The sequence below is a fragment of the Helianthus annuus genome, chromosome 4, assembly GCF_002127325.2.
Source record: "Helianthus annuus cultivar XRQ/B chromosome 4, HanXRQr2.0-SUNRISE, whole genome shotgun sequence".
In the NCBI taxonomy this organism is placed as follows: domain Eukaryota; kingdom Viridiplantae; phylum Streptophyta; class Magnoliopsida; order Asterales; family Asteraceae; genus Helianthus; species Helianthus annuus.
In genome coordinates, this window is record NC_035436.2 from 65,514,270 (window position 1) to 65,539,109 (window position 24,840).

The 24,840-nt window shown below is 37.4% G+C and overlaps 2 protein-coding genes across 2 annotated transcripts; both read right to left on the reverse strand.

Moving 5' to 3' along the window:
• Positions 1-1,892: 1,892 nt before the first annotated feature.
• On the reverse strand, positions 1,893-2,441 carry LOC110933782 (shematrin-like protein 1). The gene is made up of 2 exons (XM_035989342.1): positions 2,152-2,441; positions 1,893-2,064 (listed from the first exon to the last, which is right to left on the reverse strand). The coding sequence occupies exons 1-2, from the start codon at positions 2,439-2,441 to the stop codon at positions 1,893-1,895; spliced, it is 462 nt and encodes a 153-aa protein (XP_035845235.1).
• A 14,729-nt stretch (positions 2,442-17,170) lies between these two features.
• On the reverse strand, positions 17,171-17,719 carry LOC110933784. Its single transcript, XM_035989343.1, has 2 exons — positions 17,430-17,719; positions 17,171-17,306 (listed from the first exon to the last, which is right to left on the reverse strand). Exons 1-2 carry the CDS (start codon positions 17,717-17,719, stop codon positions 17,171-17,173), a joined length of 426 nt encoding a protein of 141 aa, XP_035845236.1.
• Between the last annotated feature and the right edge of the window lie 7,121 nt (positions 17,720-24,840).

Consider the following 24,840-nt stretch of genomic DNA (forward strand, 5'->3'; position numbering starts at 1 on the left):
CAAAAGGTGATCAGTCTTTGAATGAGCAGTGCTTGGATCTTCAGCAGTATTTATGAGACAGCAGTAGATAGAGCTCAGTGTTTGCCTTCAACAGTCTTTAAGAGTATCATCAGTGTTTAGTTTTATCAGTTATTGTAGTGAGCAGCACTTAAGATTCATCAGCTATTAGAATATCACTGTCAAGGGGAAAGCAGAGAGTAAACTGCTGCTTATTGATAGTCCACTGATGTGATCCGGTTTTGGCTTTACATTATCTGTTCCTCTGTTAGGGTTCAATCCAAACAAGAAACTTAAAAGATGTCAACATCAAAGTGAGGGAGTTTGTTGGTGATAAAAGAGAGAAAGAGATGAAGATAGAAAGAGAGAAGCCCAGAGACTGATCAAGACTGAAGACGTGAAGACACAGCATTGTCATGACTCGATAGTCGACTCGTCAACATCTGAGGGGGAGTCTGTTGGTGCATGCATCTGTCGACTTCGTCTTGTATCGAGTCTTAGTCTTAGTTTGTTAGATCAGGGCACGTTTTAAGAGAAAAACTGGAAAATGTATGTATTTAGAAGATAGTTTCGCTTGTAGTGTCATAGGAAGAAGGTTTCGCTTATGTGTCACATTGTAGTTCCGCTTGTGTGTCACTTTGGAGGTTTCGCTTATTCGGACAGGTCCTTTGAAGCGAAACCCAAACCCTATATAAGGGTGTCATTCAAGCGAAACAGGGGGTCATTCCTTGTAACTCGTACCGAAGTGCTGCCGGATCGAGATTTGATTGTAAACTGTCAGAAGTCAATACAAAAAAGTGTTTAAAGTGATTTGCAAGCTATTTCTACGTTGATTACTTGTTTTCCGCACCTGTATTTGACGAAAACTCCTCTGAACGACTCGTTCGGGTCGAGACACGATCCTAAATATCCCTTCTTTTTTGCTACCAGCTTTCCTAATTGTTGCTTTACTACGGTGCTCACCACTACGGTCGCACACAAGCCATACCATCCCAGTAGTACCGCCAATATTTTTCGATCGGCGGGTAACAATTACGTAACCATTCTTCTTTCCCGTTTCTTGTACCCAATTCTTCAAATCAGTTAGAGACATGAAACGCTAAAAAAGTTACGTTAATAACAACAACAACAACAACAACAACAACAACAATAATAATAATAATAATAATAATAATAATATTAACAATAATAATAACAACAATAATAATAACAATAATAACAATAATAATAATAATTATAATAATAATTATAATTATAATATTTTTAACAATAATAATAATAATAAAATAATAATAATAATAACAACAACAACAATAATAGCAACAATAATAATAATAATTATAATTATAATATTTTTAACAATAATATTATTATATTATTATTATAATTATAATGTTGTCAATAGTTATATAATTTTTAACAATAATAATAATAATAATAATAATAATAATAATAATAACAACAATAATAATAATAATAACAATAATAATAATAATAATAACAACAACAACAACAACAACAACAACAACAACAACAACAACAACACTAGTAGTAGTAGTAGTAGCAGCAGTAACAGCAGTAGCAGTAGCAGTAGCAGTAGTAGCAGCAGGAGCAGCAGTAGTAGCAGCAGCAGCAGGAGGAGCAGCAGCAGCAGCAACACCACCAACAACAATAATAACAATAACAATAACAATAACAATAACAATAACAACAACAACAACAACAACAACAACAACAACAACAACAACAACAACAACAACAACAACAACAACAACAACAACAACAACAACAACAACAACAACAACAACAACAACAACAATAACAATAACAATATAATTCTAACAATAATAATTATTATAAAAATAATACAAATATTAATGAGATATCTCCTTTATTTAAAACGGATTGCCCGGGGTAGATGGTTCATAATCATCATACACTGGTGTGTTATGGGTCTCATAACCGTATCCACCGTATTCTTCGTATCCACCATAGCCTCCGTATCCACCGTATCCACCCTCACCCCCATATCTATCATATCCACCGTATCCACCCTCACCCCCATATCTATCATATCCACTATATCCACCTTCACCCCCGTATCCACTGTAACCTCCGTATCCACCTTCACCCCCGTATCCGTAACCCAGATACGATTGCTGTGTCGGGTAATACGGTTCATCAACAGGTGCATTCTCAGCACCGTATCCACTTTGTTGAACGTACGGAGATTCATACCCGTATCCATAATCCGGATACACTTGATGTGCCGTGTAATTTGGTTCATCAATAGGTGGAGTCGGAGCCTCGTTCAAGTCTGGCAATTGTGTTTTTTGATCAACAGGGACTCCAGACACAACCTCCTCCTCATTCGCATCATTTACTCCCCATGCGTCGTTAGAATAGCGATTGTGGAAATAATTCTCGTCCCAAAATGATGACATTTTAACAATATTGTGTTTGATACAGAAAAACTGAAGATATACATAACGTATGAATTGAACAAAAAACAGAAGAAATGATTTTGGTTTGGGTATAAAATGTTACCGAAGAAGATGAAAAGAACGCACAGATGAAGTCGAAGGGAAGCAGAGATGTATGGATAAATAGACTTTTAAATTTACTGAAATACGCAGCGTATAGCTCTCTACTCCCCGTATTGCTTTATTCACGTGCCCGGACAACATCGTATCATTGTCAAATCAGTCTGACATATGTTGCGTATAGGTCTATACGCAGCGTCTTACTTTATGAACATACGCTGTGTATAGATCTATACGCATCGTATGTCAAACTGATTTGACATGGTACTAGGTTTGACTGTCTGGTTGTGTACCTGCTCTTTACATACGCTGCGTACAGACCTATGTGCAGCGTAGGCAACCCTATACGCTGTGTATAGGTCTCTACGCAGCGTATGTAAACCCTAAGTGTGTAGATAGCCTGCCAAGGTGTGCAAATAGTTAGTGCCCTACATAATTGAAGTGGTGGTTTCATAGATGAGTTATAGTGGGTAGGGAAAGTATTTGAGGCCCACTCTGACCCGACGCCTTTTTTTTTCAGGGCCCATCCTGACCCGCACTTCTATTTACTTTTTTTTACCTTTAGTTCTGCACTATTTTTAATATTAGTTTACTAATTTTGTGAAAATAACGTTAAAAGCGGCGGACAGTTAATCATGCATCATGTAGTGGCATTGATAGCTAAAAGAGAAGGGGATACATGCACCAATCGGTCTTTGTACTCTTTGCTAAGTGTTATGTGCCTTAGATCCAAGACTTGATGACAGGGGTGAGCATGGATCTGAGTGCCTAATAACCAATCATTGCACATAAAACAAGGTATATATACACTGCGTATAGCTCTCTACGCAGCGCATATAAACCATCTGAAAATTTGGGGTCATTTTGGTAGGTTTGAAGCATCAGATTTTTACAAGGTTTATATACGCTGCGTATAGAACTATACGCAGCGTATATACCCTTTCAGAATTTTGTTTCATCATTCGGCCTATTTGTGGTATAAATTCTCACCCGGTTACAATGTTAACTCGCTTAAAATATATAGCGAGTTAAAAATATATAATGTTTTTTATTAAAGTAAACTGCCATTTTGGTCCCTATGGTTTGGGCAGTTTTGCCATATTAGTCCAAATCTCAAACTTTTTAAATCTGGGTCCCTATGGTTTGCATTTTGTTGCCATTTTAGTCCAAATCTAAAAAACTCTCATTTTTTACTGTTTCAACATCCCTTTTTGTCTTTATCTGCAGGGGTAGTTTTGTCCTTTTAATTTTCATTAAAAAAATTTCTTTATTAAAAAACCCTACAAATATAAATACCCCTTCCCAATTACATCATCATCTTCAACCTCATGGACAACACACGCCACACCTTCACCTTATTAGATTAGCAGGTATCCACCCATGCCACACCTTCACCTCCACCTTCACACTTACAAAATCGGAAAGAGAGAGAGAGGGAGTTAGTGAGAGAGAGATGAGGAATTCCGGCGACTGGATCTTGGTGGTGACGGCCGACGCCGGTGAAGGTGTTGAAATAAAGATCACATCTTTTTATACCCAAAAAGCACTGTTGTCACCTCCCTTACAATAAATCCACCACCAAAAACCCTACTTTCTTCCACACCGCATTCATTTTCATTCCCCCAAAAATTTTCTTTATAAACCCATATCCAAGATTCACAACACATTGCTCACAAACCCTCATTATCAGATCTGTATTCTTACGTTTTCCACACCATCGCCACTGCCATCATCAGATATGGTTGAGGAGTGGAGATAAATGACGATGTTTACCGTGGTGGTGGCCAGAGCAACCCCGGCAGAGGAGGCTGTGGTTTGTTTGCGGCGACGGTTGTTAATCGGAGAAGCAGATGAGTTTGAAGCCAAAATGAAAGAGCTGGATACAAAGCTGACATGCCTATTGATGGTCCATCTGATGATGAAGATGTTGATTCTGATTTAAGGTGATGGGTGGTGGTTTAGGAGGTAGTTGCAGGTTTAGAGGTTGAAGACGATATCGTGAAGATGATGAATGTTGATTTATGATGAATGTCTGAGGTTGAAGATGATGATGTAATTGGGAAGGGGTATTTTTATTTGTGAGGTTTTTTAATAAAGAAATTGTTTATTAAATTATGACAAAACTAACCCTGCAGATAAAGACAAGAAAGAGATGTTGAAACAGTAAAAAATGAGAGTTTTTGATATTTGGACTAAAATGGCAACAAAATGCAAACCACAGGGACCCAGCTTTAAAAAGTGTGATATTTGGACTAAAATGGCAAAACTGCCCAAACCACAGGGACCAAAATGGCAGTTTACTCTTTTTATTATTTAGTCGACGTCGTCATTAATTTATTTAGTCGATGTCGTCGAAAAGCGTATAATGTTAAAATTTTGAAAAGCGTATATATGGTTCGAATACTATAACGTTAAAATATTATAGCTTAAATAAGTGAAAATACCCGGGTACTGTTCGAATATGTTAAACCGTTTACAGCAAAAGTTTTATATGTACACCAAAAGTTTGATATATACAGCAAAAGTTTGTGCATACATAACAAAATGATAAAATGATAAAATACTATGGCTGCTGTTGCTCCTGCTGCTGATGCTGATCCCATTCCGCATCCGTAATGAAGGGTCGTGGAGGTAACCCGTCACGCTGTCGGCGCTCCTGCAGCTCCGCAGCCAACCACTCCAACAGATAGTTGTTCCTTTCAACGTCGCGACGTAGCCGCTGATATGATGGGTCAGGACCGGGCCAAACATGTCGTGGGAACTGAGGCGCCCCAGATGGTCCACGCGGCTGTGGTGGCTCAGAAATGACGATGGCCGGCTCATGCGCCTCCTGCACCTCCGGATCGCGCGGGGGAAATACTGGATCGAACTGTGTTGCCAGCTGTGTAAGCTGGTATTGCTCGCCGCCCTGATTCTTAATCCGCTTCTTGCATGGGAATTCTTTGTTAACATGCATTCCGGATACTGTGTTCATCCCCATCCGCTTTGGCTGTTTCGCCGGGCCTACACGGTCGCGGTCATTCTCCGGATGATAACCCAACGAAAGGGCTATCCTAGTCACGTAGGCGCCGCCGTATAACAGTCCGCACTCCTGTCGATGATGCGCAGAGGCGAAGTACTGCGCCAACCCGTAGGCGAGAGCGCACGACCTCTTATATAAGAGGCAATATAAGAAAAACAAGTCACCACTGGTACACCACTCCCGACTCTTGTTTCGAGCAGTGATCGAAGTGGAAATCATCATATGCAAATACCAGCACAAAAGGAAACAAGTCAGTAAATAATAATCAGACGACATTGACTAAATGAGGATAAAAAAACAATATATTTTGACTCGTTACGGATTTCGACGAGCGTAGCGGACCTACGCGCCTTACGAGCGTCGAAACTAAGATCGTCGTTAAATTATATTTTTTTATTATTTAGTCTACGTTGTCCGTAAGGCGCGTACGGGCCTAACGAGCGTCAAAACTAAGTTCGTCGTTAAAATATATTTTTTTATTATTTAGTCGAAGTCGAACCGTAAGGCGCGTAGGTCACTAACGAGCGTCGATACTAACTTCGTCATTAAAATATAAAACGACGATCTTAGTGTCAACGCTCGTTAGGGACCTACGCGGCTTACGGTTCGACTTCGACTAAATAATAAAAAAAATATATATTTTACCGACGAAATTAGTTTCGACGCTCGTTAGGCCCGTACACGCCTTACGAGCGTCAAAACTAATATCGTCGAATTATATTTTTTTATTATTTAGTCGACGTCGTCCGTAAGGCACGTACGGGCCTAACGAGCGTCGAAACTAAGTTCGTCGTTAAAATTTGTTTTTTATTATTTAGTCGAAGTCGAACCGTAAGGCGCGTAGGTCCCTAACGAGCGTCGAAACTAAAATCGTCGTTTTATATTTTAACGACGATAATAGTTTCGACGCTCGTTAGGGACCTACGCGCCTTACGGTTCGACTTCGACTAAATAAAAATGCCCGGATAGTCCCTGTGGTTTCGCATTTTTTCACCTATAGTCCCCAACTTTCTAAAACTACCTGAATAGTCCCCAACTTTTCATTTTTTGTTCCCGGATAGTCCCTGGGTCTAACTTCAGTTTGTTTTCTCTGTTAAGTAGGTGTGAAATTACAAAAATACCCTTAATGTAAAAACAAAACAACTTACAGCAGCCACCTCCATCTTCTCTTATATACCAGATCTAACAAAAAATACAACCAGACCCTTCAAAACATACACATATAACCTTCAAGATAGCAAGCTCCCATTTCAGCCCCTAATAACTTACAGCAGCCACCTCCATCTTCATTTAATCCCTCCACCTTCAAAATCTGAACCATGTCGCGAAATCTGAACCGAAACAGATCTAACCTGTAGTTGAACGAAGTCACTTGAACTCGAAACTAAACCCGAACCAAACTCAAACTGATAACACCACCCACCACTGCCTTTGTCGCCGTCTTCGGCCGACATCTCCGTCGACCACCACCACCGTTGCGGCTCCACCTCCAATACATCCAAAACCACCAAAAATTGATTAAAAGATGTGTAAATCCTTCAATTTTACTCGAGAACAACACTTACAGAAGGTTTTAGAGACGAGTTGTTATAGGAACAGTCAAGCACCACCATGAGACCGCCGCATACGGTGGCGCCGCTGTCACCGCCGTCACCATCTCCAGCGTGTCATCTTCATCATCATCGCATCATCAACTTGCCGACATCTTTGTCTCCGTGTCGTTCCGTCGATCGAGGGGGGGAGGTGTGATTTGGGGGTGTGTATCTCGACGATGAAGTCGAACGGACGAGGAGGTCCGTCGATATGCCGGTGTCTTGCTCCGGTCACCTGACCGAGAGGATCGAGAGGGAGGGATTAGGAGGGAGGGATTGTGTTGTTATTGTGAGGGAGGGATTATATAGCAGGGGAGGTGTAATTTGTTTTGTTTTTACATTAAGGGTATTTTTGTAATTTCACACCCACTTAACAGAGAAAACAAACTGAAGTTAGACCCAGGGACTATCCGGGAACAAAAAATGAAAAGTTGGGGACTATTCAAGTAGTTTTAGAAAGTTGGGGACTATAAGTGAAAAAATGCGAAATCACAGGGACTATCCGGGCATTTATCTCTAAAAAAAATATTTTAACGAGGAACTTAGTTTCGACGCTTGTTAGGACCGTACGCGCCTTACGGACGACGTCGACTAAATAATAAAAAAAATATAATTTAACGACGATCTTAGTTTCGACGCTCGTAAGGCGCGTACGAGACTAACGAGCGTCGAAACTAAGTTCGTCGTTAAAATATATTTTTTTCTTATTTAGTCGAAGTCGAACCGTAGGTCCCTAACGAGCGTTGAAACTAAGATCGTCGTTAAACGAACATTTCTTTATAGACTTTGAGTCAGTTTTCGTAGACGTAATTAAAGACACCTGCAAAAATAAAATAATGAAATGTAAAAGCGTGTGTAAAATATAATAGATTGGGTGAGTTGTTTGTTGAAGGAACACTTACTTTCTCGGTTGGCAACCACGAGTCGGTTATACATTTTCTACAAGTTGTACTTGTACATGGGCTCTAAAGCAGATTAGCACACTCTCTGCCAGTGCGACAGAAATTTCTCCCAATCTAATTTATTGAACCCTTGCTTGCAATGTCTACATATATTTTTTTTGATATGAAACTGGCATAGAAGCCTAGATGCGTTCAGGAATACTTTAGCACACGCGTTAATTAGGGCAAGCTCTCTATCCATGACTATCACACGTGACATCATACATTAATGCAACATTGACTTGATCCGCTCAAGCACCCACACGTAGTTATCCTGTTGGTGCATGCATCTGTCGACTTCGTCTTGTATCGAGTCTTAGTCTTAGTTTGTTAGATCAGGGCACGTTTTAAGAGAAAAACTGGAAAATATATGTATTTAGAAGATAGTTTCGCTTGTAGTGTCATAGGAAGAAGGTTTCGCTTATGTGTCACATTGCAGTTCCGCTTGTGTGTCACTTTGGAGGTTTCGCTTATTCGGACAGGTCCTTTGAAGCGAAACCCAAACCCTATATAAGGGTGTCATTCAAGCGAAACAGGGGGTCATTCCTTGTAACTCGTACCGAAGTGCTGCCGGATCGAGATTTGATTGTAAACTGTCAGAAATCAATACAAAAAAGTGTTTAAAGTGATTTGCAAGCTATTTCTACGTTGATTACTTGTTTTCCGCACCTGTATTTGACGAAAACTCCTCTGAACGACTCGTTCGGGTCGAGACACGATCCTACAAGTGGTATTAGAGCTTCAGGAGGAGGAGTTCTGCAGAAAATAGCTGGAATTCATCAAGTTTTCTTACTTCTACATCTTCTTTCTTCAGTTCAGAAAATTTTATCGGTCAAAATCAGCTCAAAGTTTCAAGGATTGTGCATAATTGGATAGAGACAAACCCTGGAAAGTTTGGTGTTAAAATTCGAATTAAAAATGGGTCAAAAGTGCTTGTGAACAGGTTCCGCTTATACGGACATCACATAGGTTCGCTTTTGTGACCAGATAGTTTCGCTTCTAGATACATTTCATTAGGAGGTTTCGCTTGAAGGAACTTGTTAGGTCCGCTTATTGTTACATAAACTCAAAAGTTCCGCTTCAAAGTTCGAAGGTTCCGTTTCAACGTTCAGTGGTTTCGCTTCAAAGTTCCACTTCTAAGACACTTTGTTGTAGTTCCGCTCAAGAGTTCCGCTTGAACAGACAGTTCCGCTCTTCTGTATCAGATAGTTCCGCTTCAAGGACCATTGAGGTTTCGCTTATTGAGACAAAACTTAGTTTCGCTTCAGTGAACGTTTTCAGAAGGTTCCGCTTATAAGTGCTGTTGTGAAATTTGATAAATTTAAAAATGGACGAGGAATTTTTCAATGCATTCGCTACACCAGTTACCTCAATGAGTATTGTTCAAAACACGATGTTGGAAAACGAAACGGGAAGAATGCAAAAACCGCCCAAACTATTGAATACCGAGGAATATAAAGGATCGCAAGAACGGTTTGAAAATTGGGTACAAGCAAACTACTTGGACGCTTGGGAATGTGTGGAAACGAAGTATGTTAGACCAAAGAACGACGATGATGAAGAGGTTGTGATTAAAGATTTGATTGGAGATGATAGGAAGAAATACAAAAACGAGAAAATGATGCTAAGTTTGCTACACCAAGCCATAAAGGAAGATATTTTAGTGTTATTGCAGCATAATGGGAGTTCATATTCGATCTGGAAAGCGTTAAAATCAAAATTTAAAGGAAGTGAAGAGATGGTTAAAAACAAAAAATCACTTCTAAAGAAAGAGTTTGATTTATTTCGTGGATTGAAGAATGAAACTACAAAAGAACTCATTGAACGATATTGTAATTTGGTAATGTGCATGAAAAGATTGAGCATCACAAAAACAAATGATGAACTGATTGAAAAATTGGCTGATGCATTACCCTATGAAACTTGGGGAATGTTTTTGATGATGTTGAGGAACAAAAAAGGGTTTAAAGACTTGACATTGAGCAAATTCATTGAAAAGTTAGAAGCTCAGGAAATGGAGCAGAGAAAGATTGTTAGAATGAAAGATTTTGATGGTGAACAAGATATTGGATTGTATTACAAAGCAGGGGTGAACGCGAAATCTACAAATCTATCTCCAAAACAGAGACTGCTTTCAATGCCAAGAATTCTCCTGGAGGTTCATCATCAGGATCAAACAGCAAAACAAGTTTCACATCATTTCCGTCTTTTGATCCAAACATTTCAGCAACGAAAAATGGGAGAAAACTTCAGTGCAACATTGTTTTAAATCTTGAAAATGATCAAGATTATTCTGAAGAAGTTGCCAAAAGTCAAATGTCTTTATTAGGAATGGTTTTGGAATCTTATACTTGTTTTGTTGCAGGTCGTATCGGGAATCCAATGTTAACCAAAGAAGACTACGACCAGATAGGCGCTGAAGAAATGGAGTTGATGGACATAAAGTGGTGTTTGGCTAGCGTGCTAAGGAGAGCTGAGAAATTTAAGCAGATAACGGGGAGAGATGATCTTCGTGATGCTAATGTTTATACTTTAGGTTTTGACAAATCTAAAGTCACTTGTTTTCGGTGCAGGGAAAAAGGTCACTTCAAGAGGGAGTGCACTAACCGTGAAGCAAGTGGAGCTCAGAATCCTTTCAACAACAACAATGATTACTATCGAAAAGCCATATGTCACCAAGTCGGTCAACAATCATCTCAACAACATAAACATCAAGCTCAAACTTCACATGGAAGAGATGTGATTGAAGATACTGGAAAAAGAGCATGTGTGGTTAATCAAGATGAAAAAAAATCATTCAACTGGGATAAATATATTCCAGATAATGCAAAAGCTTGTTTGATTGATCAAGATGATGAAAAGTTACCCGAGGGATTTAGCTGGGAGAATTTCTCTTGGGATAACTACATTCCTGATCAAGCTACAGCTCATACAGCTTTTGTTGCCAGAATTGAAGAAGACAGTGATAGTGATGATGATGATACTGAGTATTGTGCAAGAAAATTCAAAGCTGATATGAAGTTGATTGCTGAAAGTGATAGTGAGGATGAGAAGGTAAAGAAGCAGAAGAAGAAAAAGATGAAAACACCGGTGAGCAGTGATGATGAAACAACTCCGGTGATTCGAAAGAAAGTGAGGGTTCCAGAGTTCAAGATTGATGAAGAAGCTGTTGCTAAAAAGAGTCCAATAATTTGTGAAAATTGTGAAGTCGTAAAGAAACAAAATAGTTCTTTGATTCACAATATGAACAGATTAAAGGAATCTTATGATGTGCTCAACAAAGCGATGCACATGTATAACAACACAAGTGAAGAGCAGGCTGCAGCAATGAAAACATTTCAAGGAGCTTTCATGGTCAAACAAAAAGTTGTAAACAATTATATTGAGAAGTGTGCTGAACTTGAACAGAAATTGGAACTTCAAAGAATTGAAACTGAGAGAGTTAATCAGTTATTGAAAAGTTACTCATGTTCGTCCTATGTCATTGACAGGATTTATCCGACAGCTGAGAGCTTGAAGGCATTTGAGGACAATGATGTAACTGAAGAAAAGAAAGTTTCAGAAGAAAAGTTTAATGAAAAGACTCAAGTGAAGAAGATTAAGAAGAAGAAAGACACTGAAAAGACGTCATCCGGTAAGAACCAAGGTGTCAGTTACAACAGATGTCCACCCCCGCTGGAAATGGATATCTGGCTAGAAATCCAAATGATGAAAGAGTTAAAAAGGCAACAAATTTACAATGGGAGTCGGAGTCGTCAGTCAATCTACCAGATAGTATTGATGTTGTATTTACATCGTCTGACACTGATCAACAGTCTCAATTGATGAAGAAAGTCGTGGATCATGTGTTAGAAAACGATGAAATAGAGGAGTCAAAGTCGGAGTTTGCGTCAGAATCAAAGTCTGAGTCAAGCACTCCATGTCAAACAGAAAAACAGGGCAAAATAGTTTATGATAGAAAATTTTTATTATCAAAATCTAATTTGGATGATGGATTGTTCAAAGTTGCATACACTTAGAATGATTCTGACAAATTATATTTTGATGAGGAATTTCTAATAAGAGGTGTCAAAACTGAATTGATAAACAAGGTTTTCAAACTCACAGAAATTAATATTTCTGAAATAAAAGACTTATGTCTTAATGAAAAACCAAGACCTTACACCTCAAGAGTGCAACAAAGATTGAACAAGAAAAAGAATTACAGTTCTGGTTCAGGTTTCCAAAAGAAATCAAACCATAACGGTAATTTCAAAAAGAAAGGGTTAGGTTTTACTCCAACAGAAAAACAGAAGAATGAGAAATATGTTCGTGATTTTAAATCCAAAATGTCATTTGTTTCAGGAACGTCATCCGAGGAAGAAGAAAAGAAAGATTTCTGGAGACAGTCAAATAATGAATTTCTTGCAAAGAAGTAAGATGAATTGAAGAAGATGTCTGAGGAAAATACAGATACGAGAACCTGTTTCCGGTGCAACACTGTTGGACATATTGCCCGAGATTGTTCTAAGGCAATACAATCAAAACAGGGAGTATCTCGTAAACTCAAAGAGAAAGTAGTTGAGTTCGAACCACCAATTGATAGAACAAAATTGTTTAAAGATTCCACATTTGAAATTGGTGAGAGTTCGAACAAGTTTTACAAGAAGAGAGCTAAATCTGACAACCAGAAATGGGTTGTTAAGAAGGTTGGTGAAAGCTCTAGCGATGATTCTGATAGGTCAAAATCAGAGGAGCTATCTTCGGGTGATGAAACGGATTCCATAAAATCAGTCGAGCCACAAGTTGTTTCAAAATGTGAAGCTGTTTTAAAAGATGAAAAATATGTTCCGATTGTGAATGATGAGGAGTTTCCATCACTTCGGGCTGAGAATTATAAAAAGAAATTTGGTAAAACTGAAATTTCTAACGAATTTTATAATGATAAACAGGAATTTGATGTTGAGAAGGTCTTTAACCCCAAGGTAAAACATATCTTTGGTAAGATGATTGATCGAAAATTCAAAGGGGTTAAAGAATTTTATGAGAAGAAAACAAAGAAAGAAAAGGTTGAACCATCCCTGGTTTGTGACTGGGATGGTACATATTATGAACAGTAAGTCTCAGGACTTGCCGGAGCTCCCAGGTTGGTAAGCGTGGAGCATGAATCGACATCTTTCTTAAGTTTTATTCGGCAAAGAGGTTTGTTTATGTTTGTTGGTTATATTTACAAGTGGTTAGACAATTTGATTGCATATGGTAAATCAAGGACATTAATTTGTACTTGTATTTTCCTACAACTGGTTGGAAGACAAAATGATGAATCACATCCCCGAACATTTATTTTATAAACCTACAAGTGGTAAAATCAATCAAACTTATTTTCCGGAAAAACCATTTTGATTAAAACAAACTTAAGTGTTTTGAAATCTAAATGGGAAAATAGTTTGTTGATAGGGGGAGTTCTGATTGTTTATGCGCTAGTGAATGGCGAATTGATGAAATTCGATATCAGTTGTCATGTTTTGTATAGTTTGTTTTCAATTTTCATTAGATGTATTTGAATTTTAGGGGGAGTAAGAATTTTTAGAAAATCCAAAAACATCAAAAAATTTGAAAAAGCCAAAAACATCTGAAAAATTTAAAAATGAGTTTTGTTGTATAAAAGAGGAAATGATAGTACATCAGTGGACTCTCACAACATGCTTGATTCGTGGGTTTTCGCACACTTAGTAAAATGAAACGAGATATAAACCTAATTCAAATTTGCTTGATTCGTGTGTAACTATTCTTGAATATATGGGTAACCCCCAAAATCTTGTTTGAAAGGTCCCATATTCTGAGATACTAGGTCTTTATGCTCAGTGATATCTGGGGTATTATTCCGGGACTTCTGCTGTATGGAAGTACTGACCTAGTCCCCGAATAATACTTTCTGCAAAAAGCTTTGAAATATAAGCTCGCCCTCAGCAAGCTGATGAAACAATAAAATTGATAGTCGCTGTTGTTGTAAAAAAGATCCTCTAAAGGGGACTCACCTAAAGTCGAAGCCGTCATCTCTCTGCGTATATGGAAGTATCGACCTGAGCTCTCACGGCCCTCGTACATAACCCCTTTACAGATATCATCTGTGGTATACTCACCTGTAAGACTGAATATTGGGATCTGGATATAGGAGTATATTCGAGTGGAGTGATACACAATTAAGTTTAAGTTTCTAAAACACTAATATCGTATCTAGAATCAATTGAAATTTGTGTGAAAATTTAAAATGGACCAATATACTGACAATCTAGGTAAATTGGTTAGAACTAAGAATGTTTAAAGCTTAATGGTGTTAGTGATTTGTCACAAAACTGATATGACCCTCTTGCACAAACTCACAAAAATATTGTCTGTAAATATTTCATTTCTGCATTCTTTTGTTTTACAAGTAGTGTCAGTTATCATCTTTCAGATAATACAAAAAGACTTTTGGTGTGTTTTAGCATAAATTTCGAAAAAGTCAAAAAGATTTTCGACAACTGATATTGAAAAACAGATTTTCAAAATTCTAAGTGCTAAATATGATGAACAGATGGTTTAGGAGATTGTAATGTTTTGATAAAATGATACAATTCCAAGTGGTTCATCAGGATCTGATTGGTTGATGTGTTTGTGATAGTTTATATGCTTAATTGTTTGTCATAAAACTTATGCATGTGGGAGAGTTTTATGCAGGAAAAGTCATTATTTGAGGGGGAGTGAATGTTGGAGATGAGAAATGTTGGGATCCGAGGCTTTCATGATTGTGTTTGTTTGTATGAACTTGACAGATCAATGAATATGTAACAATGTAAAGTGCTGCGGAAATGGATACAAACTGTATAAACACAATCAAAGAAGAAAATAGTTTGATAAACAAGTGCTTTTCATTGAGTCGAAAGATTGAAAAATACAAAGCAAATGATTACAGCATGTTTACATAAACTAAGCTCCCCCTCAGCCAGATACTCCAGGGTTGGTTGCACAAGATGAAAGGATGAATTGAGGAGAAGAAACTCACTCAAAACGATCAAATATAACAGTACAGAGTACTGTCATATTTATAGGCAAACCAAACTACTGATGTACCTCAGCTAACGGCACCATGATAGTGACATCTAACGACCTAACAAACTATAAACACTGATCTATACAAAACTACTGATGTATAACAACTGATTAATAATACAATACAAAACAAGTCTAACACTGTTCACGTTCCACTGTTGTAGCCTAAGCACTGGTTACTTGAATCATCAGTGCTTTCTTCAAAAGGTGATCAGTCTTTGAATGAGCAGTGCTTGGATCTTCAGCAGTACTTATGAGACAGCAGTAGATAGAGCTCAGTGTTTGCCTTCAGAAGTCTTTAAGAGTATCATCAGTGTTTAGTTTTATCAGTTGTTGTAGTGAGCAGCACTTAAGATTCATCAGCTGTTAGAATATCACTGTCAAGGGGAAAGCAGAGAGTAAACTGCTGCTTATTGATAGTCCACTGATGTGATCCGGTTTTGGCTTTACATTATCTGTTCCTCTGTTAGGGTTCAATCCCAACAAGAAACTTAAAATATGTCAACATCAAAGTGAGGGAGTTTGTTGGTGATAAAAGAGAGAAAGAGATGAAGATAAAAAGAGAGAAGCCCAGAGACTGATCAAGACTGAAGACGTGAAGACACGGCATTGTCATGACTCGATAGTCGACTCGTCAACATCTGAGGGGGAGTCTGTTGGTGCATGCATCTGTCGACTTCGTCTTGTATCGAGTCTTAGTCTTAGTTTGTTAGATCAGGGCACGTTTTAAGAGAAAAACTGGAAAATGTATGTATTTAGAAGATAGTTTTGCTTGTAGTGTCATAGGAAGAAGGTTTCGCTTATGTATCACATTGTAGTTCCGCTTGTGTGTCACTTTGGAGGTTTCCCTTATTCGGACAGGTCCTTTGAAGCGAAACCCAAACCCTATATAAGGGTGTCATTCAAGCGAAACAGGGGGTCATTCCTTGTAACTCGTACCGAAGTGCTGCCGGATCGAGATTTGATTGTAAACTGTCAGAAATCAATACAAAAAAGTGTTTAAAGTGATTTGCAAGCTATTTCTACGTTGATTACTTGTTTTCCGCACCTGTATTTGACGAAAACTCCTCTGAACGACTCGTTCGGGTCGAGACACGATCCTAAATATCCCTTCTTTTTGCTACCAGCTTTCGTAATTGTTGCTTTACTACGGTGCTCACCACTACGGTCGCACACAAGCCATACCATCCCAGTAGTACCGCCAATATTTTTCGATCGGCGGGTAACAATTACGTAACCATTCTTCTTTCCCGTTTCTTGTACCAGTTAGAGACATGAAACGCTAAAAAAGTTACGTTAATAACAACAACAACAACAATAATAATAATAATAATAATAATAATAATAATAATAATAATAATAATAATAATAATAATAATAATAATAATAATAATAATAATAATATTAACAATAATAATAACAACAATAATAATAACAATAATAACAATAATAATAATAATTATAATAATAATTATAATTATTATATTTTTAACAATAATAATAATAATAACAACAACAACAATAATAGCAACAATAACAATAATAATTATAATTATAATATTTTTAACAATAATATTATTATATTATTATTATAATTATAATGTTGTCAATAGTTATATAATTTTTAACAATAATAATAATAATAATAACAACAATAATAATAATAACAATAATAATAATAATAATAATAATAATAATAATAACAACAACAACAACAACAACAACAACAACACTAGTAGTAGTAGGAGTAGCAGCAGTAACAGCAGTAGCAGTAGCAGTAGTAGCAGCAGGAGCAGCAGTAGTAGCAGCAGCAGCAGGAGGAGCAGCAGCAACAACACCACCAACAACAATAATAACAATAACAATAACAATAACAATAACAACAACAACAACAACAACAACAACAACAACAACAACAACAACAACAATAACAATAACAATATAATTCTAACAATAATAATTATTATAAAAATAATACAAATATTAATGTGATATCTCCTTTATTTAAAACGGATTGCCTGGGGTAGATGGTTCATAATCATCATACACTGGTGTGTTATGGGTCTCATAACTGTATCCACCGTATTCTTCGTATCCACCATAGCCTCCGTATCCACCGTATCCACCCTCACCCCCATATCTATCATATCCACACTATCCACCCTCACCCCCATATCTATCATATCCACTATATCCACCTTCACCCCCGTATCCACTGTAACCTCCGTATCCACCTTCACCCCCGTATCCGTAACCCAGATACGATTGCTGTGTCGGGTAATACGGTTCATCAACAGGTGCATTCTCAGCACCGTATCCACTTTGTTGAACGTACGGAGATTCATACCCGTATCCATAATCCGGATACACTTGATGTGCTGTGTAATTTGGTTCATCAATAGGTGGAGTCGGAGCCTCGTTCAAGTCTGGCAATTGTGTTTTTTGATCAACAGGGACTCCAGACACAACCTCCTCCTCATTCGCATCATTTACTCCCCATGCGTCGTTAGAATAGCGATTGTGGAAATAATTCTCGTCCCAAAATGATGACATTTTAACAATATTGTGTTTGATACAGAAAAACTGAAGATATACATAACGTATGAATTGAACAAAAAACAGAAGAAATGATTTTGGTTTGGGTATAAAATGTTACCGAGGAAGATGAAAAGAATGCACAGATGAAGTCGAAGGGAAGCAGAGATGCATGGATAAATAGACTTTTAAATTTACTGAAATACGCAGCGTATAGCTCTCTACTCCCCGTATTGCTTTATTCACGTGCCCGGACAACATCGTATCATTGTCAAATCAGTCTGACATATGTTGCGTATAGGTCTATACGCAGCGTCTTACTTTATGAACATACGCTGTGTATAGATCTATACGCATCGTATGTCAAACTGATTTGACATGGTACTAGGTTTGACTGTCTGGTTGTGTACCTGCTCTTTACATACGCTGCGTACAGACCTATGCGCAGCGTAGGCAACCCTATACGCTGTGTATAGGTCTCTACGCAGCGTATGTAAACCCTAAGTGTGTAGATAGCCTGCCAAGGTGTGCAAATAGTTAGTGCCCTACATAATTGAAGTGGTGGTTTCATAGATGAGTTATAGTGGGTAGGGAAAGTATTTGAGGCCCACTCTGACCCGACGCCTTTTTTTTTCAGGGCCCATCCTGACCCGCACTTCTATTTACTTTTTTTTACCTTTAGTTCTGCACTATTTTTAATATTAGTTTACTAATTTTGTGAAAATAACGTTAAAAGCGGCGGACAGTTAATCATGCATCATGTAGTGGCATTGATAGCTAAAAGAGAAGGGGATACATGCACCAATCGGTCTTTGTACTGTTTGCTAAGTGTTATGTGCCTTAGATCCAAGACTTGATGACAGGGGTGAGCATTTGTTAATACCCGGCCTGACCCGACCCAATGAGTAACCGACCCGACCCGAGAACCGAACACCATATAAATCGATACCCGAAATGATACCCTATATTTAGGGTCGGTTTCAGTTCCCTTTAATCTCTGTTCCAGGTAAACACCGGGTCATTACCTGAACCTAATAATAAATCAAAATCTATTCAATGAAGCACAGTTCAATCCTGCAACAATGTATTCCTGCAGTATTAAGTGTTTTTTGTTAGACTTTTTGAGTCAAAGAACTTATCGTCTTATCCGGTTATAATCAACACTTAATTACTAACGCTTATCTATTTTATGGTTAACGCACTTCTTCTCCTTCTAGCCATCTGAGTTTCAACAGTAAAGAAAAACCGAATAAAATACTAATAACAACATGTTTTTTGTTTATTGTATTCGATATTGATAATTGTATTGTTTTACAACCTAATACTAATTTAAATCCATGTCTTGCTTTATTAGGGACACAAAGTACCTGTTAAGTGTTAATTCTTGAAGAAGCAGCAGAGATGATGAAAAGAAGCAGCAGGTAGTGAATATTCGAATGATTGTGGCAGAGTTACAGGGAGTTTTTTTTGTTTATTAGGGTAACAAGTTAACCGCAGTCACTAATGGGCTAAAGTCCAGTCGATAAACTAAACTGATAAAGCACTGTTATATCAGTCCGGGTTTTTATCCGTCGGGTTTACTCGAGTTTTTGGACAGGAACCGACCCGACCCGACCTTTTGTGATAAACAAGAACCGATCAAATACCCAAGTACCTACAATTCGGGTCAGGTTCGGTTAAATACAGGGTCGGTTCTCGGTTAATATCGGGTAGAACCTAATAATGCTCACCCCTACTTGATGTAAATCGACTATCAAGCCGGGGGGTCTCACTGGAAGTAGCCTCTCTATTCCTATGGGATAGAGGTAAGTCTGTTTATATCTTACCCTCCTCAAACACTCCCTTAGCTATTGATGAGATTTACTAAGTATGATAATGATGAGTTCTGCACATATATACCCATTGTAAAAAATGATACTTAACCTAAATGACCCGAAATCTTTAAATTAAAGTCTAAGATTGATGGACCTACTAAAAACATCTATACTATATTATAGAAAGACTCCTAAAATGAGGGTAGTTTGGTCTTTTAAACACCATTTATTTTTTAGCCCCTAAACTTATTACATTTAAATCTCTGAGGTTTTAAAAAAATTATAGATAATTAGTTACAATTCACCCCTCCACAACAAACTTATATTTTTTTTTCCGTATTCTTGACATATCTTATAAACTATATTGTTTTAAAAAAAATCCAAAGATAGCATGACGACCTACACATTTTTTTCGACGTTTCGATAGTTGTCTTGTTCAATATCGACGCACGGATTAAAAGGTACAAGTCGATAATGCTTTAATGTACAAGTGATTAAAGAAGAAAATCTATACTTCTATACTATAAGATAATGCATGAGTGAAGGACATTTTAAAATACCATACCGAAAAAATAAGAATTTTTTTGTTTTAATGCATAAGGTATAACCTAAAATGAGGGTAAATTAGTCTTTTACAGTCTAATTACACTTTAATCTCCTCATATATTAAAAGTTTTACTAAAATACAACCTATCAAGCTTAGTGTACAAGTTCCCAATGCATACCATGGTGGAGCAGGAGAACACAATTTAAAATAGGGCTGGCAAATCGTGTCTTAGCAGGTTTAACAGGTATCTGATAACGCGAACAACAAACATTTTAAACATGAATACGACTCGTTTACTTGTTGGTGCATCCGTCTGTCGACTGCGTCTTGTATCGAGTCTTGCGTTGTATAGGATAGAACAGGGCTCGAAAATCAAGAAACTTGTATTAGAGGTGATTTCGCCCCAAATGACATGTGGTCATTTGGAGCGAAACCCATTGTTCTGATTTTGCCCGTGTGTCATTTTAGATATGATTTCGCTCATGTGTCAATGTCTTGATTTCGCTTATGTGGTAATGTTGTAATTTCGCTCTTGTGTACATGGTATGTATGAGCGAAATCAGTGAACCTATATAAGGGTTGTAGGAGCGAAATCAAAGTATAGTTTTAGGTGTTGTCTTCCGGTAAGCCACGAAGTGCTGCCGAAGTGTTGTCAGAGCTTGTAAACGTTATCAAGATCAATACAACAACAGTTAAAAGTGAATCCAGCTGAAATTACACCAAGACATTAGTTTCCGCCTCTTGTTTTGGATAGGAATTCTTCTGATCGACTCAATTAGGGCCGAAAACGATCCTACAAGTGGTATCAGAGCTCAGGAGGAAGAGTTCTTGCCATTTCAGCTGCATATTCTGATTTTCTACACCTTCTTTGTCATTTTTGAAAATTTTTCTTGGTAAAACCAGCTCAATTTCACACACAGCACTCGTAATCATGTATTAATAAACCCTTGAAAGTTTCAAAGCTAAAATCGACCTAAAACTTAGTATTTTTGAGGTTTCGCTCATGGTGACTCGTGAAAATGATGACATCTTGCTGATTTCGCTCATAGTTGACACTTGATTTCGCTCATACAGTCATCTAGATCTAATTTCGCTCAAACGGTAAAATCAGATTTCGCTCTTGTGGACATTCAAGTGTGATTTCGCTCCAACGACTAAGTGTGATTTCGCTCATAAGTACACACTACATCTGATTTCGCTCAAAGATCAATCTGGGATTTCGCTCCAAGGTCAATTTTGCCTAAGCTTGGAAATTTGTGAATTTTTGGACATTTGAACAATGGATAACGAATTCTATAATGCCTTTGCTAGTCCGATTACAATCACACAGAATGCTTTACTTGAAAATGAAACCGGGACATCTCAGAAACCGCCCAAACTCATGGATATTGATGATTATAATGCATGGTCCGAACGGTTTGGAAATTGGGTTGAGGCATATCATTTGGATGCTTGGGAACACAATGAAGAGCCGTATGTAAAGCCCACAAGGAATAATACTTAGTTAACAATTAGAGAAATGAGTACTGAAGATAAAAAGAAATATAGAGATGAGAAATTGATGGTGAGTCTGCTTCAGCAAGCGATAAAAGAAGATATTTTGATTCTGCTTCAACATGATGGAACTGCTCATTCAATTTGGACTGAATTGGAAGCAAAGTTTGTTGGAAGCGATGATATGCTCAAAAACAAAATGTCTCTCATGAAGAAAGAATTTGATTTGTTTCGTGGTTTGAAATCTGAGAACACCAAGCAAATTATCGAGAGATATTGTAACTTGGTGAGAAATATGTCGAAACTTGGTATTAAAAAGGATACTGATGAATTGATTGAAAAACTTGCAAATGCGCTACCTCATGAAATCTGGGGAACTTTTCTGATGATGCTGAGATCCAACAAAAAAGATTATAAAAAGATGACACTGGGAGACTTCATCAAACACCTGGAAGCTCAAGAGATGGAGCAAAGAAAGATCGCCAGGATGAAGAATTATGATGGAGAACAGGACATCAGCTTGTATTACAAGAGTGGTGTTACTGGAACAACAAATCTTTCTCCAAAAATTGAAACTGCTTTCAGTGTGAAAGATTCTTCTGAAAAGAAATCCCAGGGATCAAGCAGTACAAGATTTTCATCATTTGATCCAAACATTTCTGCAACAAAGAACGGAAGAAAACTTCAATGTAATATTGTATTAAATCTTGAGAGTGATCAAGATTATTTTGAAGAAGTTGCTAAAAATCAAATGTCTTTGTTGGGAATGGTGTTGGAATCCTATAGTAGTTTTGTGGCCGGAAAATCGGTAATCCAATGCTCACGAAAGAGGACTACGATCAAATCGATGCCGAGGAAATGGAATTGATGGATATTAAATGGTGCATGGCCAGTGTGTTGAGACGAGCCGAAAAGTTTAAACCAATTACAGGCCGAGATGATTTTCGTGAAGCTCATGTTTCACCTTTAGGTTTTGATAAGACTAAAGTTACTTGTTTTCGTTGCAGGGAAAAGGGACATTTCAAGAGAGAGTGCACAAACCGAGAAGCAAGTGGAGCTCAGAACCCTTTCGGAAACAATGACTATCACAAAAAGGCGATTTATCATCAAATCACACCACCAGCACCGCATCAGGCACAAACTGCTCATGGAAGAAGTATTGAAGATTCAAAAAGAGCATGTCTAGTTAATCAGGGCAAATATGATAATTTTAGCTGGGATAAATATCTTCCAACAAACAGCAAAGTGTGTTTGGCAGAACAAGATGATGAAAAGTTGGCTGAAGGTTTCTGTTGGGACAATTTTTGCCCAGATCAAGAATTAATGAACAAAGAGATGTCAAAAGGGACGTCAAATGCTAAAGCTTTCATTGCTAATGCTTACGATCTGAAATGGGCAGAAAAGTGCAGAAAAGTCATGGAAGCTGCAGAAGAAAGACAGAGACGGATTGAAGAGGAGGAGGAAGAAGAGGAAAGGCTAAAAGCTGAGGCTGAAGCCAAGAGAAAGAGAAGAAATGAGTTTTTCCAATCAAACAGAAAAGTCAAAGAAGTTCCAGAATTTGAGATCAAAGTTGATGTTGAACCAGTCAAAGTTCCAGAAAAGTGTTTAAACTGTGATTCTTTAATCAAGCAGAATAATGAATTGCTACACAACATAAACAGATTAAAAGAATCATATGATACAATGAACAGAGAAATCAACAAGTACACTGATTCCAAGTGTGAACAAGCTGTAGCAATGAATACACTAAAGGGAGCTTACATAAGGCAGCTTGATGATGTCAACTTCTACATAAAGAAGTGTGCTGATCTGGAACTGAAGCTGGCAACACAGAAAATAGAAATTGAGAGAGTTAGCAATTTATTGCATAGTTACTCATGTTTTACTTTTGTTGTTGACAGGATTTATCCGATCGTGGAGGAATTAAAGACATTTGAAGGAATGAAGATTTCGGAAGAAGAGGAATCCGTGACTGAAGATGGAAATAAAGTGAAGATTTCTGGTAAGAAACCAAGTGTTGTCTATCACAAATGTCCGCCCCCGGTCGAAAATGGATATTCACCTCGAAATCCAAATTCCGAGAGAGTCAAAAAGGCAATTAACTTACAATGGGAGTCTGGGCCGTCGGATAACTTGCCAGAAAATATTGATGTCACGTATACGTCATCCGACACTGATCATGAGTCAAAGTTGATAAAAAGTGTGGTTGATCAGGTGTTAGATAAAGATGACTGTGAGGAGTCAAAACCGGAGTCCAAATCCAAGACAAAGTCTGAGTCCAATGCGTCAAAGTCAACAATCAAAAAGGAAAAACGGGTTTATGATAAAGAGTTTTTGCTATCAAAATCTAATTTGAATGATGAATCATTCAAAGTGGCATATACTTTGAAAGATTCTGACAAATTATATTCTGATGAAAGTTTTTCAATAAGAAGTGTCAGATTTGAAATGATTCAAAAGGTTTTCAAACTAACAGAAATTAATATTTCTGAAATAAAAGATTTAAATCTTATCGAAAAACCTAAACAATACACTTCAAGAGAACAACAAAGAATTAACAAGAAAATGGGTTACAATTGTGGTTATAGTTTCCAAAAGAAACCAAACCATAATCGTAATTTCAAAAAGAAAGGATTAGGTTTTAATCAACTGAAAAACTATAAAAATGAAAAAGTTTATAAACCAAAAACTGTGTTTGTTTCAGGAAAAACATCAGAAGCTGAGAAAGAAAAAGCATTCAGAAAGTAGACAAATTAGGAATTCCTTGCCAAGAAGCAAGAAGAGTTGACATAGAATGATGTTCAGAAAAAGATTGAAAAGAGAACCTGTTTTCAGTGTAAAACTATTGGTCATGTTGCTAGGAATTGTCCGAAGACTTTCAAACCAAAACAGGAAGTCTCTGGTAAACTGAAAGAGAAAGTAGTTGAGAACACTGAACTGAAAACCCGAAAGTTTACTGGCTTTGAAAATTCAACCTTTGAGAAGGGAGAATGTTCAAATAGTGATTTGAAAAGAAAAGAAAATGTAATAAATCAAAAATGGGTTGTGAAGGATTCAGGCAACAATTCTGGTGATGAATCTGATTCCACAAAATCAGAGGAGCCACGTGTTGAGAAAAAGGTTGAGAAATCTATTCCAACTATGAATGATGAAAATTTTCCACCGTTGCGTGCTGAAAATTTTATGAAGAAAGTTGGAAAAGTAGAAATTTCAAATCAATTTTATTCTGACAAGAAGAAATTTGATGTTGAAAAGACTTTCAACGGAAATGTGAAACGTATCTT

Bases quoted from the DNA above. Each gene is read 5' to 3' on its own strand.
- LOC110933782 (XM_035989342.1), bottom strand. From the start codon at position 2,441: ATGTCATCATTTTGGGACGAGAATTATTTCCACAATCGCTATTCTAAC. The intron at 2,065-2,151 runs GTATCTGGGTTA...TGGATATGATAG, and splicing joins TATTACCCGACACAGCAATC to ATATGGGGGTGAGGGTGGAT.
- LOC110933784 (XM_035989343.1), bottom strand. From the start codon at position 17,719: ATGTCATCATTTTGGGACGAGAATTATTTCCACAATCGCTATTCTAAC. The intron at 17,307-17,429 runs GTATCTGGGTTA...TGGATATGATAG, and splicing joins TATTACCCGACACAGCAATC to ATATGGGGGTGAGGGTGGAT.